Raw genomic sequence first — 19,564 nt, 5'->3', positions numbered from 1 at the left:
TTCCAATTATGTTGTTCTTATTAAAATATATTTCTTCTTGCCGAAACCGGTTTGGCTCAGTGGATGGAGCGTCGGCCTGCGGACTGAGAGGTCCCAGGTTCAATTCCGGTCAGGGGCATGTACCTGGGTTGCGGGCATATCCCCAGTGGGAGATGTGCAGGAGGCAGCTGATCGATGATTCTCTCTCATCGATGTTTCTAACTCTCTATCTCTCTCCCTTCCTCTCTGTAAAAAATCAATAAAATATATGTATATAAAAAAAATATATATATATATATTTCTTCTTTTGTTTTAAAAAACATTAGTGGCTCACCAATGTGGCTCACTGATTGTCAACCTATGAATGAGGAGGTCTCAGTTTGATTCTTGATCTGGGCACATACCTGGGTTGTGGGCTCAATCCCCAGTCGGGGATATGCAGGAGGCAGCCAATCCATGATTCTCTCTCATCATTGATGATTCTACCTCTCTCTTCTTCTCCCTTCCCCTCTCTGAAATCAATAAAAACATTAAAAAAAAAAAAAAAAAGAACATTAGTGGAATAATTGGTAAAATCTGAATGAAGTCTTTAGATTAAGACGACAGTATTGTATCTACACTAATTTCTTAATTTTGGTAATTAGACTGTGTGGTTATATTAATGTCTATGTTTTGAGGAAATACACAGTAAAATATTTAAGAAAGTAAAAAAAGTAAAACAGTTTTCACATGTCTAAAATTTATTCTCAAAAACTCAGAAAAAAGGAATAATAAAGCAAATATGGTAAAATGTTGACATTTGGAGAATCTGAGTAAAGGGTATATGGAATTCTCTTTTATTTTTGCATTTTTCTGATATGCAAACTAAATCTTAAAAATTATAGTAACAAGGTACTGTTTTGTGGGGGTAGGGAGCAAATGAGTAAAACTTGTAATACTTCAACTATTATCTGATGAATTTTAGAAAGTTCCATTTAAAATATACAAAAAGAATGCAATTAAGTATATAAGACTATTCCAAGGGCATGAAGTTCCTTGATCATTATTTTTACCTTAGCATTCAAATTAAATTTTAATATTAAAATTAATTAAGAATATTAAATTTGCCATGGCTGCTGCTCGATCCCTGATTGGGGTACATGTAAGAGGCAGCAGATTGATGTTTCTCTCTCTCTCTCCCCCCACTGCCCCTTCCTCTTTCTTTAATCAATAAAAACACATTTTTAAAAAAGGAATACTACATTTTAATATTCTTAGCCTAAAAAACAAAAAGAACAGCCAAGTAATTCTACTTGACTAATGTAAAATTACTAGTTTGTACAGTTTTTAAAAGAAGAAAAAAAAAAGATTTCCCAGTATTAAATTTTGGGAAGAATTATACATGTATGAATTATAGTTGCTTCAAATTGTCAAAAAATAAAAGTTCTCTAAATACAGATTTTCCTGCCTGGCTGGAGTGGCTCAGTGGTTGAGCCTCAACCTGTGAACCTGGAGATTATGGTTTGATTCCCAGTCAGGGCACATGCCCCAGGTTGAGGGCTCTATCCCCAGTAGGGGTTGTGCAGGAGGCAGCCAATCAATGATTCTCTCTCATCATTATAATGTTTCTACCTCTCTTCCCTTCCTCTCTGAAATCAACAAAAACATATTAAAAATAATAATAAATACAGATTTTTCCTAGAACTGGATAAGAGTCAATGCAAGATCAAGCTGCTAGATGCCAAAATTCTGATATTCTGAATTATCGGACTTCCAAATGCCATTATACAAGCAAACATTTTTGAAAATTGAGGAGACATGGTTCTGCATAATGAGAATTATTTCCCAAGAGATCGTAGGCAATAAGAGCACCAGAGAGTAAGCCAGAAATTTCTCTCAAAAAGAACCTTAAGTTTCCTTTAGTTTATGATTAATATTTGCAGAGTTCCTGACTAGAGACCGTGGGCCTAGAAAATGAGTACCTGTACCCGTTTTTCAAGGAGAAAATGACCTACAGAACATCTGGTTAAAGAAACACTGTATCCTGAGATAAAAGCAAAGAGCACTCTCCAAGATACATCTTCCAAGTGCTGTGAATTAAATAAATGAAGTTTTAACTGTGAAACATTTCCGAATTTGTACCAATAACAATATTACTTTCACATAGTTGGCATTAACCTAAACTGACAAAAACTAGCGTAAGTGGCTCATCATTTAAGGATTTTTAAAATTAAATATATTTCCTTATAATAAGTCACTCAAAATTTATTACGTGCCAACTATGTGCCAGACCAAAAGAAGGTGTTAAGAGTACGAAGATAAAAAAAAAACCACATTGCTACGCAGGATGGACTTGTAGTCTATTAGATGACATACAGAAATACACAATTAAAAAGATAGGGGTGTGTAAGAGACTGGGAGGAGGGTGGAAGGGGGGGGGATGGGAGATATTTGTAATACTATCAACAATAAAAAATACATTTAAAATTGAAAGAAAAAAAAGACCTGACTAAAAATTATTCTCATTCTAGTCCTACTGACAGCCAAGATGCAAAAGCTATGAATTTCCTGAAAAAATGCAGGGATATATTCTTGGAGGTAGTGAGTCTAGAGACAGCAAACACACTGACACTGACTTTGTTAAATAAGGTACAAATGGAACAGCAGGGCTTCCCAGAAAGAAAGCATGGAGAACCAAAAGAACAATGTGTTCAAAGAATAATGTAATCGTTGGTTTGACATAATTTAGAAATGCAAGTTTGAAAATAGCCTTCTAAAGTAGCTTTTACTAACGCCTTCAAAGAACCATTGAAATAGCCTACTCTGGGGTGAATGAAAGATAAATTTTGTATATAAAGTTAGATGTTTATAATTAATAAATTCTTCAAACACTGTTAAATGATAGTAAATGTTTCCAGGGTCAGATGAAACAATATATAATAAGTAGTAATGGAAATACATTGCCAAAACCTTATTTTGTAACATAGTAGAGAAATCTGAATTCTAGGAAACTGAGAGGACTGTGAGAACAGGTATCAAGTTCTCTATATACAGTAGCTGGTTGTTAGTAGGTGCTCAATTAATTTTTGCTCAATCAATCAATCCTAAATAATAAAACATCAGTTTAAAACAAAAGCCAGTGCAGCATTTAAGAGAGGGCAAATAAACTAATGGTTATGAGATTAATAATATATAGGACGACTTTTTTTGAAGCTAGGAAGTAAAACTATACAAAAGTTTTTACAATGTTTTTAACAAACTTCCTTAGTCAGGAATTCTTTCTTCTCTCCCTTACACCATTAACACATTTCAATAAAGTTATATAAAGTAGTGAAAATCCAATATTACAAATAGTATTGGCTTGACATTAAGACATACCTCAAAATACAATGGAAGAGAAATTAAGGTTTGTAGCTAAAAGATAACTACCTTTAAATAGCTCTTCCAATAATGTCCAATACTGGCAGTGAGCAAAACTATTGGCCGTGATAGCCACAGCAACTATTTTTGCCAATGAAGTTTTATTGAAACAGAGCCAAGCCCATCTGTTTATGTACTGCCTATGGCTGCTACACACTGCAAAGGCAGAACTGAGTAGTTGTGACAGAGACTGAAAACATTTGGCCTTTACAGAAAGTTTCCTTATCCCTATGTTATGCAATTTTCTGTAAATTTTTATTTTCACTTACTAGACTGTCTCCAGTTTTAAAAATAAATAAGTTACATCATAGCCTTTGTACAATTAGATAGGGAAAATACATACTGACTTTAAAAATGAAAAGCAGATAACATCCCCCACCCCCAATCATTATTTTTGTAAAATTCCTTGCAGCAGCTGTTTTCGAAAGAACTGATTGTGCTTGCTAGGAAGGCAGGTTTAGGGTGATTTTTCTTCCTTTACAAAAAACAGTACCTCAGGTTTGTTTGGCTATTCAGCAGGACAGTAGGAGAACAGGCAAAAAGGTAAAACAAGGCAGCAGAGAAGAAAGGAAGAACTGCCAAATCAAAACACCAAGAAAGCAAATATCACAGTATCAAGACCTACAGAAGAAAATGTCCATTAGCATTATGACAAGGGAGGGACAAAGCACTATGGTAACTCAAGCATTATAGTAGGGGCTGTTTCAAAACCAGGTATTCAATTATTTCAAATGTACACCTGCAAAAATTTGTGCTTAATTCCCATGCACTAAGCAATGTTTGAATTGTTTTTTCCCTAAGTATGTAATATAATTTAAAAAAAACTAAAACTCAATTAAATTTTTTAAATGCAAAAATTTTAAAAATAAAAATGAGTTGTCCTCTAAGTTTCATTTAAAAACCTGTTGCCCTATTAGTTTAATACACTTAAAATTGATATTCTAGTTACTAAGTACAGAAATGTGGTGCTAATCCTTAGAATACTTTCCTCCTCAACTGAAATTACAATCATCATTCTGTAGACAGAGAATCCAAGATCCACAATTAAATAACTGATTGGAAGGAAAAATAATAGTAAGAAATGGACTATATACTAAAATATATACCTAAGTTAGGATTTATTCCTTAAAAAACCAAACCCTTTAAGTTGTACAACCATTACCTCATATATTCTAAGTGTCAACAGATTATTTCCTGGGTAATAATTTTTAAGTAAACTTATTCCAAACTACTATTGAATCCATCATTTATAGTTTTCCATGTGACTGGCTTCAAACTAAGTGTGTCACGTGCATCTTCATTTACTCATTTAATATACAAGCAACCAAAACGTTTAACAAATGTATTTAAAACTAAAACTATAAAAATATTTACCAATTTGTATAATCAAGAGAAACAGAAAATTTCTCCAAAAAGAACTTATTATAAAATAGTGAAAATGAAAAAGAAAATGTTCCCAAGCAGTAAAACTGGAAGCAAAGTTTTAAAAATTTATACCTATTTTTGTCTTCTACTGACGTATTTTCTGAACTTTTGCTTTCTTCTTTAAAATACTGGCCTGAGCTTGATGGATTAGCAAAAGTAGATATGAAAGGTCCCAGAGACTGAAAAGCTGCTTGGCGAACCTAGAAGAAAAGAAAAACAGTCATGAAACATAAAATATGGGATTATTAACAATCTACTTTCCACATACTTAATGAAGTATGTTTAAGATAATAAAGTTTTCCTAAAAGAAACACAGATTCAGAACTATAAATCATTCCTCAGCTAGATTTAAAGTTCTTTATACACTACTTTCTTTTTTACTTTCAATTTTCTTTTTTATCCTGGCTTGAATATTTAAACCATGAGAGTATGAATATGAGATCCTATAAAACATTTACATGGAACAAAACTAAAGAAAGTCCTGTTGTGTTCTCAGGAACAATAAGAATGAATAAAATCAAGATGCCGAACAGAAAATATAAAGCTGTAAGTCCACAAAATGTGATAAATCTGTTTAATGTTTTAGGATAGGAAAGACTGTAATTTATTCACTACAAGGAAGCAAGGCAGATGTATGGGAACTATATACATGCTCATCAGGAATACAATATTGACTTAAAATATTTTTCACAAAACTCTGGAAGCATATATTACTGTTATCAATAAATGTCTCAAGTAGGAGAACTGAAAAGGTTATAGAATTATACTTCATACTGTGTTCCTGTATTATGTCTGTAAATATGATTAAAAACCACAAGCATTTGTAAAGGAGATGTTCATGGGAGGAAATAGAAGGATGGACACAATCTGACAAAAACAACTACGATGGGAAAAACTATAAACCAATTTCCCTGAGATTTCACCTTTTAGGCATAACAATACCTTTTCCAAGTTTTAAAATAAGGATTGCATGAGATGTGTAAATTTTACAAAGGCAAATAAATACATGGAAAGTATTGGTATTGACCTGCTTGGAGAAGTAGTTACCAAATTATTAAATTGATTTTTTAAAAAGGCTAGAATTACACTCATGATAGCAAAAAGAATAGTGTGTGCTTAGATTTTTCTTCTTCTTTTATTTCCATAAAAGCAGAAAAGTAACTTTTAAAATTATATGCACATGTTTAGTCTACTCTGGATATTAAAACTGAGCTTGTCTCAAATAGGCATAGATTTATAGATACATCAAATGACTGAGATTTAAGGAATCCTTCACTTTAATATATACCTCTTCCCAAATTAACAGGAAATACCGCATGTTGCTCTAACATAGTAGTTAAAATTTCAAAATAAAAACTTCAAATAAGCTACGAAGTCCTTTCTAATAATCTTACACAAGATGATAATAAACACATTAAAATAGTACTAAGGCTTAAGTCTCTTCCTGTATGTAGATTTTGTTTTGAAAATGGATGTGGTGAGATCCTGAGATCAACTTCTGGCATGACAGCATAAGGAGCTCCACTGGCCCACACTCTCCAATGAAATGGGGAAAAACTCCACCATTCAACACCTCTGGAAAAGCCCTAAAGGTGAGCAACAAATTAAGTAATATCCAGTCAATAAAATCCACAAAGCTCAGTAAAAAAGTTGAGAGTCTGAGTATATGAACCAAGGCCAGCTTGGGGAGGCTGAGCTGCTATTCCAGACTGCTGTAGCCAAGAACAGTGGGCTCCCTCTCCTCCAGCTCCCAGCTGGAGGGCTTTCAGCATTTGCACCCCTGCCCTCAGCTACCTGTTGCTGAGAACAGGTCCTGGGCAAGTGCAGTGGAGTGCTAGGGGTTCCCTTCTTCCTGAGGCCCAGTGGAATAGAGGCTCTACCTTGGATGGGGATCAGAATCCTGAGGCCCTCAAAGCCCATGCCTGAGTTGGTGAGGCTGGGAGAGATAAGCCAAGGGAACCTCAAGCTGGTGAACCTCCCACTCCCACCAAAATGTTCTCATCCCAAGGGTGACTGTGGGCATGCAGACCCAAAGTTGTGCCTCCTGAAGGGGGAAATAAGAATCCACTAAAGTATTCCCTCAGTCACTAAACAAACAAATAACAATTACAAGGTCCCAAGAAGGGTTATCAATACCCAAATTTGCTGCAATACATTATCTAACTAAAATGTCCAGTTTCTAACAAAAAATTACAAGGCATGGAAAGGAACAGGAAAGTATGATCCATACACTGAAAAAAAAAAAATAAGTAACAGAAACTGTGTGTGAGAGCAATAAAATGTTGGACTTAACAACAACAAAAAAAACCACTTCAAAGTAGCCATTATAAATTGTTCACAGAAGTAAAGGAAAGCATGATTAAAGAAGTAAAGGTATGAGGATAATATCATATCAAATAAAGAATACTAATAAAGAGAAGGATATTTAAAAAGAGAACCAAATGGAAATCCTGAAGTTGAAAAGTATAATAGCTGAAATAAAAAATTCACTACCTGAATTCAACAACAGATCGGGACTGGCAGAAAAAACATTAGTGAACTTGAGGTATATCAATATAACTTATACAAGGTGAAAAACAGAGAAAAGAGAATAGGAAGAAAATAAACACGATCTCAGAATAATGCGAGACACCATTTAAGCACACCAACATATGTGTAATGGGAATACCAGAAGAAGAGAGAAGACAAAATATTTGAAGAAATAGATACTATGGATAGACCTGTAACAAGTGGAGAGATTAAATTGGTAATAAAAAAGACTATACCCACAAAGAAAAGCCCAGGCCCGGATGGCTTGGCTTCACTCCTGAATTCTATTAAACATTTAACATTTAAGAGAGAATTATTACCAATTCTTCCCAAACCATAGAAGAATAGGAAACACTTCCCAACTTGTTCTATGGGGCCATTATTACCCTGATCGCAAAAATAATAAAAAGCCATAGAAGAAACAACTACAGACCATTACCTCATATATGAATATAAAAATCCTTAACAAAATACTAGCAAAATCCAACATATAAAGAATTATTACACTATGACCAAGTGAGACATGCCAGATATTAAAGGTTAGTGTACAAGGGTAGGGAACCTTTTTTCTGCCAAGGGCCATTCATGGGCCATACAAAATTATCAACTTAAACATTAGCCTGCATATTTGGTCACCCCTAATGCCTCGGTAGGGCCAGACCAAATGATTTCGTGGGCCTTATATAACCTGTGGGCCAGATGTTCCCCACCCCTGCTTAAAACCTGAAAATCAATAGACTACATCATAGCAATGGAATGAACATGTTTTATATCTGAACAGAAAGTTTGTCCAGTTTAAAAAAAGTAAGTTAATACAGCTGTCTATCTATTATCTATTCCTAGAATGAACAATAACATGCCTTAAATAACAAATTATTACTTGAATTATGAACTCCCAATCATGTTTGCTGTAAAATGTATTATTTACAAAAATAGTAATTAAAACAAAAACCTACCCAACGTGAAGGATCACTGATCAAATTAATAAATAGTGCTGATAATTTAGTCCGTCGGATTTCTTGACATGTTGCACATGAAACTGCCATGAAGCATTCAGCACAAGCTTTCCGGACTCCCCATACGTTATCAGAACAAAGTTGAAAAAACCTAGGCAGCTATGCAAGGACAGTGTTTCGTTAGGCAGACAAACAGAGTGCAATACAGGCACACCTCATTTTATTGTGCTTCGCTCTGGCAACCCTGCATGAAGCAAGTCTATTGCCACCATTTTTTCATCAGACTCAGACGATGGCTAGCATTTTTTAGGAATAAAGTATTTTTTTTTTAATTTATTTAAATTAATCCCCACCCAAGGATATTTTTCCCATTGATTTTTAGAGAGTGGAAGGAAAGGAGGGAGGTTGGGAGGGAGAGAGAGAAATAGAAACATTCATGTGAAAGAGACACATCAACAGTTGTCTCCCACATGCACCCCGACTGGTGCCAGGGATCAAACTTGCAACCCTCTGACAGGGAATTGAACAAACGACCCTCTGGTGTGCGGTCTGATGCTCCAACCACTGAACAACACAACACTGGCCAGGGCACAATAAAGTATTTTTAAATTAAGGTATGTACATTTTTTTTTAGATATAATGCTATTGCACATTTAATGGACCACAGTATAATATAAACATAATTTTTATATGTACTGGGAAACCAAAAAATTCACGTGACTCTCTTTACTGTGACATTTACTTTATTGTGGTGGTATGGAGCCAAACTCGCAGTATCTCTGAAGTATTTGTGTAGTTTTATTTCATTTTCTACTTTTACAGTGTTTTAAAGTATTCGATTTTAACAAAATTTAGAAGACCTGTTTAGCATTAATACTCAGTAATTTTAAATGAAATACATCTAATTCATAAACTATTGGCTATGAAAAAACAAAATACTTGCAACAAATATAGCTTAAATGTTGTTTTTCAAGAGCTTATACCTAAACTTATTTTGCATAACAAATGTTTTCAGAAACTCTCAAAGTATGTTAACTTGTACATTAAGTATATATATTTTATGAATTAACTATTTAAAAAGAACCAGCTGTTGATTTGTCACTGAAAGACTTGAGGATTACTAATAAAGATTAATTTGAATAAATAAGAATTGATTTAATAAAAATGAGAGAGGTAAAAATTGATTGATGGTCCTTACACATACTTGCTTTTTTTTTGGTTAATCGTTACCCAAGGATATTTTTTTCCATTGATTTTTTTAGAGAGTAGAAGAGAGGAAGGGATGAAGAGGGGACAAAAGAGAGAGAAAGAGAGAGAAAGAGACAGAGAGAGAGAGAGAGAGAGAGAGAGAGAGAGAGAGAGAGAGAGAAACATGATGTGAGAGATACATGGATTGGTTGTCTCCTGAATGTGCCCTGACCAGAGCTGGGGACTGAACCTGCAACCCAGGTACACGCCCATGACCAGGAATCGAACCCAAGATCCTTTGGTATGTGGGCCGATGCTCTAACCACTGAACCACCAGCCAGGGTCATATTTGCATTTTTAACAAACTGTCTTTATAAAAGCACAGTTCAGATTACAGAAATTTAAACTCCTAAACTCAAAGTCCTACTCCCTTCTGGTTTATATTTGTGAAATTGTATTAATAAAATCTGGGAGTAAATGTATACACTTTAAACTTTATGTGCTATTTTGTAATGCACTACTTACTCCTTTATTACTCCTTTGTTTCTGTAATACTTACCAGCATTTCTTCAGTAGCTTGCTGGCCAACTACACTGCAGATATCTCCAAAGTTGGCAGCACAGACCTGACAACAAAAGCATTATTGACATTTCAAAGTATATAAGGTTATAAAAATAACCCTTTATTTTTATTTTTTTAATTTGCATTTTCTTAATTGATTTTTTTTGTTTTTAGAGAGAGAGGGCGGAAGAGAAAGAGAGTCAGAAACACTGATGAGAGAGAAACATTAACCAGCTGCCTCCTGCATGCTTCCTACTGGGGATCTAGCCCGCAACCCCGGCATGTGTCCTGATGGGGAATCTAACCAGTGACCACTTTGTGCATGGGACGATGCTCAACCAACTGAGCCACACTGCCTGGGCTAAAAATAATCTTCTAAATTTCACATGTAAACACTAGAACCCAGTGTTCTTAAGCAAACAAACAAAAAAACAAACAAACAAGACTAAAAAAATACCTTTCGAACATGAAACATTCTGCAATCACAGCACATCTCACAAAACCTAGGCAGGATAAGACGCTCTGTAATGTCCTTCCCAACCATGGGAGCCATTTTGCACATTATCTAAAATAAATAAGAACAAAAATACACTGAAAATATCTTTAAACAAGGCTTTCCCAGTTAGTTTGCTAACTTATTAGAAGCATATAATTTAAGAATATATAATATATGATATGGCATCATTATACCATTACAAAAAATTCATCTTATCTGAGTTGAAGACAGAAAAATAGATAGTAATCACCAATAAAATCAGTTAGTAGTTACTAAATGCACAGTAAACCCAGAGAAAATCATTAAAACTTCATTTTCGTCTACAGTTTCAATCTTATTAATCATTTTTCCTGATAACTTTAAAAGCAGTAAAACCCTACATTTTCTCAGTAAGAAAATAAATGTTGACTATTTAATTTAGTGGGAAAGAGTATCTATAAGAAGGATCTGGGTTTAATGTATCTATATTACTAAGAAAGACTGGACAGAGGCAGTCCTTACTTTACAAAGTACTATTTTAAATGGAACTTGTGCATACTGGAACGACATCCTTACTCTGCAAAGCCTAGGTTCCAGGGAAGGCAAGGACACAGTTCCAACACGCACATGTGTCAACTAATGCAGTGGTAGGCAAAGTGAGGATGAACTGTTTGAAAACCAGCCCAACATTCTTTAAATAAATTTGCCCCACAGTTGATATAGAAAGATTTCTGATGATTTCTCATCGTTTATCTATTCATCTATTCTATCTACTCCCAGCCATGCAAATAAGACAAATAAAAGGCATACAGATTGGAAAGAAAGCTCTACTCATATGTGACACAGTTGTCTGCATAGAAAATTCCACAGAATCTACAAAGAAGTCACTAGAACAAATAAACGAATTTAGAAAGTTTGCAGGATACAAACATGTCAGAATACAAAGATCATATGCATTTCTGTAAGTTAGCAATGAACAAGTGGAAACATCCTTAGAATTGGGGATAACACCTAAACCCCACAGCCAGTTTTGTTATTTGACTCTATGCTGTTTCTAAGAATTTCCAAGCCCTAAGTTAAAGATCCAAAGTTATACTGTACCACTGATCTACAAATATTTATTAGAATAAATTATTCCCCAGGTAAAGAACAGCTGGGAAGTCAGGGAATGAAAAACATGACAAAATAAATGTAAACCAATTGTAAGAGCATCACAAGTTTCATCCAGTGCTGTGTATAGTCTTTTTACTGTCATCACAATATTTTACTATTATTATATCCTATCACAAATTATAGCAGAGCAAGTTAAACTCTGCTCATACAAACCAACAATGATGCTGAAATTGATTTCCCTTCATGAGGAACTTGTGAAAAAAAACAACCTATGTTTTAGAACCTGACAGAGGCGGTGGATGTACCACATTATGAAAATACTAAATGTTATTTAACTGTACACCTTAAATGGCTAATTGTATACTATGTGAATTTCACTTCAATAAAAATGGGATTACTGGGAAAAAAGTATCTAAACCTTAACCTATACCAGAGTATCTAACCTTATTAACTGGTACTTGAGTATCCTATCTAATAAAAGAGAAACATGGTAATTAGCCATACGGCCGCTACCCTTCCCATTGGCTAATCAGTGAGATATGCAAATTAACTACCAACCAAGATGGCGGCAGGCAGCCAGGCAGCTGACGCGAACAGGGAGGCTTGCTTGCTTCAGTGACGGAGGAAGCCAAGCTTCCCCACCTGCCTTGCCGGCCTCTCAGCTGCACTCTAAGCAACACTGTAACAAATATAGAAGCTAAACAAAACCCCGGGCTTTGGCCAGCAGGACTGCAACATTGTTTCAAATACAGAAGGTAAACAAAGGCCAGAAACCTGCTTTCAGCAGCAGAGGTCTCATAGCTGGAGCCGAGCCTCAAAGCTAAAGCTGGCCCAGAATAAAAAAAGAAAAAAAGGAGCGGTTGGGAGCTTCAGTCACCCGCCAGCCTGAAAACGGCCCTCAGCCCCTCACCCAGGCTGGCCAGGCACCCAAGCGGGATCCCCACCCTGAAGGGTGTGTGACCAGCTGCAAACAGCCATCATCCCCTCACCCAGGCTGGCCAGGCACCCCAGTGGGGACCCCCACCCTGATCCAGGACACCCTTCAGGGCAAACCAGCCGGCCCCCACCCGTGCACCAGGCTTCTATCCTATATAGTAAAAGGGTAATATGCCTCCCAGCACCGGGATCAGCGGAGCAGCGAGGCCTCCTAGCACCGGGATCAGTGTGACAGGGGGCAGCGACCAAACCCCCTGATCGCCCTGCGGCTCTGTGTGTGACAGGGGGCAGGGCCACAGCCTCCCTATCTGCCCTGCTCTGTTCGTGACAGGGGGGAGCTCCTCAACCCCCTGATCGGCCCTGCTCTGTGCGTGACATGGGGGAGCTCCCCAACCCCCTGATCGCCCTGCGGCTCTGTGTGTGAAAGGGTGCGGCGCCCCAACCCCCCCTATCAGCCCTGCCCTGAGTGTGACAGTGGCGGCGCCCCAACCCCCTGATCCGCCCTGCTCTGTGTGTGACAGCGGGCGGTGCCCCAACTCCCCTATCGGCCCTGCTCTGTGACAGGGGGGAGCTCCTCAACCCCAACTGGCCCTATTCTGTGCGTGACAGGGTACGGAGCCCCAACCCCCCTGATGGGCCCTGCTCTGTGCAATGACGGGGGCAGCGCCCCAACCCCCTGATGGGCCCTGCTCTGTGCGTGACAGGGTACGGAGCCCCAACCCCCCCCGATGGGCCCTGCTCTGGGCATGACAGGGGGGAGCTCCTCAACCCCCTGATCGGCCCTGCTCTGTGTGTGACAGGGTACGGAGCCCCAAGCCCCTGATGGGCCCTGCTCTGTGTGTGACAGGGGGCAGCGCCCCAACCCCCTGATCAGCCCTGCTCCGTGCATGACAGCGGGGAGCTCCTCAACCCCCTGATGGGCCCTGCTGTGTGTGTGACAGGGTACGGAGCCCCAATCCCCCTGATAGGCCCTGCTCTGTGAGTGACAGGGGGCAGCGCCCCAACCCCCTGATCAGCCCTGCTCTGTGCGTGACAGGGGGTGGCGCCGCAACCTCCCTATCGACCCTGCCTTGAGTGTGACGGGGCGGTTCCCCAACCCCCCAATTGGCCCTACCCTGAGCGTGACTAGGGGTGGCATTGCAACCTCCCAATCCGCCCTGCTCTGTGCATGACAGGGGGCGGCGCCCTAACTCCCCAATCGGCCCTGCTCTGAGCCCGACCAGGGGCTGCACCTAGGGATTGGGCCTGCTGTCTGCCACCCAGGAGCAGGCCTAAGCCAGCAGGTCATTATCTCCCGAGGGGTCCCAGACTGCGAGAGGGCACAGGCCGGGCTGAGGGACGCCTCCTCCCCCCAAGTGCACAAATTTTTGTGCACCGGGCCTCTAGTATAAAAATAACAAAATCAAGAAATTTCTAAGGGAAATGGACTAGAAAGATGATCAAATTCATCCTACTAATGTTTCAGAAGTACCATAAAATTTTGGTTTGATTTTTTTTATATCAACAAAGATGTTTATTATTTTATTTTAGGTTTAAATAGTAAACTCTATTCCAAACAGATTTGAATAAATTTTCAGGTGAATTTATCAGTTTCCTAATTTATGATCAGAATTCTTACTATCTGAACTCAGGAACCATAGATGTGAAGTGCAACAGATATTACTATATATTCTAATTCATACCCTATTTTTTATGGTTCTCTATAAGAATATTTGTTAACCATATTAAAAAAACCCAGAAAATTTACTATTATGCTTGACTTTATTATGTGCATGTTTAGTATCTGTATATCATTAATAACCATAATTTACATCAAGTATAATTACTTGCTTGACTACCCTTCCCCCAAAGACCATAGTATCAAGGGCAGGATCCAAGTATTACTATTTTTTTCCTACTGTGCTTACACAATGCCTAGAAAAGTGTTCAACAGCAATTAAAGGGGTTCAAATGTTTCTTTATTCAATACAGTTGTTTTTAACTGCACTGTTTTTTTTCTCCCATCTTATTTTTCCATTTTGACATAATAGTATCTTACAGTTACTTATTTTCCTGCTATATATCTTGCTTGAGCCCAGTGACAGAACCATCTAATTTCCAGTTGCTTGGCACAATATGGGGCCCACCAAAAATACACTTCTTTTCTTGTAAACCTGTATCTCCTTGTAGCCAGTCATTCTATTTCAAATTTTAATTATTTGTGGCTACTTTGATACCTAATATATGTATAAACCCTATAGCACATAATGTAGCATAGTATTTATTGAGCACCTTCTAATTAGTCAATATAGGACTAATTTTTACCTAAATTTAAAAAATTACATTCTACTTACAGCCACAGCTTCTGTCTTCACATCGTCATTGCTATCTGGGGCAGTTAGCTCTATGAGGACAGGGCACACTTTGGTCTCCACATCAAATCGCTCAATTAACTCTTGCTCCAACAGAGCCAGCAAAGCTGCCTGACTTGTTTTTCTTACCTAGGAAAAAATTATCAGTATATGGTAAACAAAGTACAGACATGACATAGCAAAGTACATACATAATATAACTCTATTACTTGACTTTACAAAACTGAAGACTTCTCATCTCAACTAGTAAAACCATGCAAATAAAAACGATGGCTATTTTCTTCAAGTACTGCAAAGATAGAACCTGGTAGATTGTGTTATAACAGAAGTGGAACAAAGAAGCCATCTTGTAAAATGTCTCACAAAGAAACTCTCTGAGGGACACCTATGTGGGAGCCAAGTGACCAAGTGAGGATGCAGCTAGGAGGCATTGTCTATAATAGCATTAAGGAGACCTAGATTTGCCAAATTCTCAACACAGCTTGTCTAAGACAAATGGTCTTTTGTAAAACAGAATAACAGTGACAAACAGGAAAAAATATTGAAATGAACAGATCGTTCTACATATATCATACTAGATAAATTTCCATTAAGAACATGTAAATGGCACTCTTACCTGATTATTCTGATCTGCGAGATATCTAACCACAATAGGTAGTAAGTATTTGGAAAAAGCATATGGGATTGAAGGCCGGTTTTCTTGACAAAACAATGCAATATGAGGCACCTGTTCCATCAGCTCTGCTCTCACAGTTGGTTCTATTGAAATGATAAAAATGTGAGCAAACATTCCCCACAATAATAAAATCTTTCCCTGGGCTTGAGAGTATTTAGGAAAGGTTTACTTTCATTCTCATTATAAAAGGTCTTACAAGATGTTCTCTAACTCTGCAATCCTTTACACAATCATATACTGGTACAGGTCAACCCTATGAGTTAAAGGAGGACCTTACCTCCAACCCAAGCTTGTATCTTCATAGTATGCACTTAGAATGCAATCATTTCCTATAGTGACTGAATGAGTTTATTCATTACCTACATTGTGCCATACTGTGCTAAAGATTAAGTATCCAAGTCACATCAACTATAATATGGATTATCTATAAGCTCTATTTAAAAACCTCCTCGGGCCCTAGCCAGTGTGGCTCAATGGATAGAGCATTAGCCCTCGGACTGAAGGGTGCTAGGTTCGATTCCAATCAAGGGCACATACCTCAGTTTCAGGCTGGATCCTCGGGACCAATCAATGTGTCTCTCTCACATCGATGTTTCTCTCCTCCCCCCCCCCCATTCCACTCTCTCTAAATATCAATGGAAAAATATCCTCAAGTGAGGTTTAACAAAAAAAAATAATACAAAAAATAAAAAAATAAAAACCTCCTCGGACAAGTCATAAGAACTGGCTTCTAATTTAAGTTTAGTCAATGAATGGAGGATTTCTAGTTAGACTTAACTAAGACTAAAAAGGTATGTGATATTAAAGGAGACTATTAAAAGATTTTTTTACAAAACCAAAAAGTCCTGAAAAGACCCAAGTATATATGGCATATTTAAATATGACAAATATGGCATTTCAAATCTCTGGGTTTCAAAAGAATGAACTATCCAATAAATAATGGTAAGAAAATAAGCTAGTTATATCAGAAAAAAAGATTCCTATACTGCACACCTCACATTAATTCTAGGTAAATTTAAGACCCAAAAGTTGCGTTTATTTTTAGATCAAAAGCAATGAAAGACAATATTTTTAGTGGGAAGCCCTTTCAAGGTGAACAAATCCAAAATCAACTAAATACCAGGACATTTCACTTTATAAAGGCTTTATTATAGACAACAGATGCTACATACTAAATCAAAAGGCAAAACCGCCTAGAACAAAATAATGTACAATAAAATATTAATAACTAAATATACCTCGAACCCATTGTTCAAATGAATACAAGAAAGAAAATGAATAGACAATTCATAGAAGAGATGCAAGTGACTGACAAACACACAGACATGATGGATTATCAATGTAAGTCATTACATCAGACCTAATTAGAACTTTGGCACCTATTACTAACATTATTAAAGTTACCTAAAGGTAATTATGCATGAATACGTCCAGAAGAGTTTTGGATTTCAACATTCAGAAATTAATAACACATTTACTATATAAAATCATAAAAATATAAATGCTAAATTTAGGGGAACAAAAAATCAAGATAAAAGTTGATAAAATAAGGCAGAACAAAGGTTTAAAGATTCTAAGCTCCTTATTTGCTTAGGAAGATGGATTATATGCATTAACTTTAAAGTTGCATATTGGGTCTATTATAAGATGTTTGGATTTTAATAACAGGTTTTTACTTTCTTGCTACTAATAGGTTAGACAATTTACCTAGGAAAATTTTTAAAGAAATTTCTTATTACACTAAGTTTTTCATTAGTTTTAAAACCACAAATTTGGTAAATGAAAACTTTCTCTGCATAAACATGTACCTGAATCGTCAGCTAATCTGCTAATTCTTTCCAAAACAGCAATACAATCTCTTTCATCATCGCAGACTTCCCTCAATGTATCCAGCAAACTCCGGGCCACCATTTGTCTACACACACACACAAAAAATTACATAGTGTTCAGTGGCATCAATAGTTAACATTCAGAATTTCAAAAGGCAGAATCTACATAGTTTCAAAGAAATTTTTTCATTATACATTTAATAGCATATATTAAGTCCCTAATTCCTTTAGTGATATATGCCATCATGGATTTTATTTTAATAAGATGAAATTGAATATTCACTAAAATATTTTTCATCTTTACCTAACTGATTTAACAAATTTCTAAAGTCACTGAAAATTCATATCAGTAATTTTCAAGTACAACAATGGGAAAATTTATTCATTCATTATATAAAACATCTTTACATATTTTTACTAAATGACTTTTATACATCTATACTCAAAAAAAATTTAAGCAAAGACTTTCAGATTTCCCAGAAAAGTCTGATACAGGTGGTCTTATGACCATAAGAGAAACAATGCATTAGAAAGAGTGTTATCTTCGTCACTTGCATGTTACAATTCCCTTGAACATCATCTGGCATAAGGTAGGTATACAACATCATCTGCTGAAAGAATAAGGTACTCCTTAGGAATTTCTTTATAATATCAAAATTATGTCTAATAGCAAAAAGCAACGGTTTCTCTTTCTTTTTTTTTTGCCAAAAAGCAAAGAAAGAGTGCTGTATGCTTTCTAGGATCAAGGAACAAACAACTATAAAAGAGGCCGTGGCTATGATTATTAAGAGAACTTGGAGACTCAGACTGCTCATGTTAATAATACCTACTTTAAACTGGGTAATTTTATTTTCCCTCCTGAAATTAATGTAATAAAAACCATCCTTCCATTTCTACTTTAGTGAAAAAAATATGCACATACCTGTTAAATACGTTCTCACTTGCAGCATACTTGTCCAATCTCCCCAGTGGCGTCAACATTTCATCTTGTGAGACAAAGTCCAGGGCTGAAGGTATAATAATCACATCAGACTCTGAGCTGTAGTCATCCACACCAACTATCAGAGACATCAGAAATACTCCTTATAATACTCTGAAACTAAAAAGCACCCCTTGCCTGTCTGAAGCAGCTTAAGTAAAACTGCCCTCTATGAGTCTGGAATGGTACAAAGAATCACAAGAGAACCTTAGAATCAATTCAGAAGCCATGAACAACAGAAGGATGCTTTCTCTTTTTTTTTTTTTACAGGTATGTTCTAAATTGCCTCTAGAAACATAGGAGTCAAGAGGCTGTAGAAACTCAGTATGGTGTGATCACAAAACAGTGATCAGAAAAGAGTAATCACAGAGACCTGAGAACTTACACATTCAATTAAAACACAACTTGTCCTATACAATAAAAAGGTAATATGCAAATCGACCGAATGGCGGAACAACCTGTCGCTATCACACGCACTGACCACCAGGGGGCAGACACTCAATGTAGGAGCTGCCCCCTGGTGTTCAGTGCGCTCCACAGGGGGAGCGCTGCTCAGCCAGAAGCTAGGCTCACGGCTGGTGAGCACAGCAGTGGTGGCAGGAGCCTCTCCCGTCTCTGCGGCAGCGCTAAGCCGTCAGTTGGACATCCCCCGAGGGCTCCAAGACTGCTAAAGGGCGCAGGTGGCTGAGGGGAACCCCCCCCAAGTGCACAAATGTCATGCACCAGGCCTCTAGTAAATAAATAAAATGTCAAACACTGATAGTTAATTCTGGAATTCAGTCAGAGAAAAACATTATACACAGAAGAGAAAGACAAGAATTACAGCAAATTTCTCATCAGAAACAATACAAGCCAGAAGACTGAAAGAAAAATCAATGTCAACCTCCAACTCTATATACCCTGTCAATAGAAATCTTTCTAATATCTTTGAAATTCATATTGTTCAATGCAAAGGTGAAATAAAGGTTTTTTTCAGGCATACAAAAACTGACAGATATTATCACCAGCAGACCTGCATTATAAGATTAAAGAAAGTACTTCAAGAAAAAAATTATACCAGATGGAAATCTGGATTTACAACAAAGAAATGAAGAGCAACAGAAATGGTAAGTATATGGGTAAATACAAAGGCCTTCTTATTTTAAAAAATCTCTTTAAAGGATAATTA

The 19,564-nt window shown here is 36.9% G+C and overlaps 1 protein-coding gene across 15 annotated transcripts in view; it reads right to left on the bottom strand.

Moving 5' to 3' along the window:
- Positions 1-19,564, bottom strand: part of PPP4R1 (protein phosphatase 4 regulatory subunit 1) — a 61,060-nt gene that overhangs the window by 24,538 nt on the left and 16,958 nt on the right. For 5 of the 15 annotated variants that reach the window (XM_036323840.1, XM_036323852.1, XM_036323837.1 and 2 more), the window contains 9 exons: positions 18,340-18,475; positions 17,397-17,503; positions 15,529-15,671; positions 14,895-15,041; positions 10,495-10,602; positions 10,036-10,101; positions 8,289-8,447; positions 4,876-5,003; positions 384-491 (listed from right to left, as the gene is read on the bottom strand). In XM_036323840.1, coding sequence (XP_036179733.1) covers positions 384-491; positions 4,876-5,003; positions 8,289-8,447; positions 10,036-10,101; positions 10,495-10,602; positions 14,895-15,041; positions 15,529-15,671; positions 17,397-17,503; positions 18,340-18,398 — 1,025 coding nt within the window. In that variant the 5' untranslated portion in view covers positions 18,399-18,475. The remainder of the gene's footprint in view (positions 1-383; positions 492-4,875; positions 5,004-8,288; positions 8,448-10,035; positions 10,102-10,494; positions 10,603-14,894; positions 15,042-15,528; positions 15,672-17,396; positions 17,504-18,339; positions 18,476-19,564) is intronic. The other 10 variants (XM_036323843.1, XM_036323844.1, XM_036323838.1 and 7 more) reach the window with 5 other exon arrangements.

Source organism: Myotis myotis, unplaced genomic scaffold, assembly GCF_014108235.1.
Source record: "Myotis myotis isolate mMyoMyo1 unplaced genomic scaffold, mMyoMyo1.p scaffold_m19_p_9, whole genome shotgun sequence".
Lineage (NCBI taxonomy): Eukaryota > Metazoa > Chordata > Mammalia > Chiroptera > Vespertilionidae > Myotis > Myotis myotis.
Note: the sequence above shows the minus strand (reverse complement) of the source record. Positions and strands in the feature narration are given on the sequence as shown.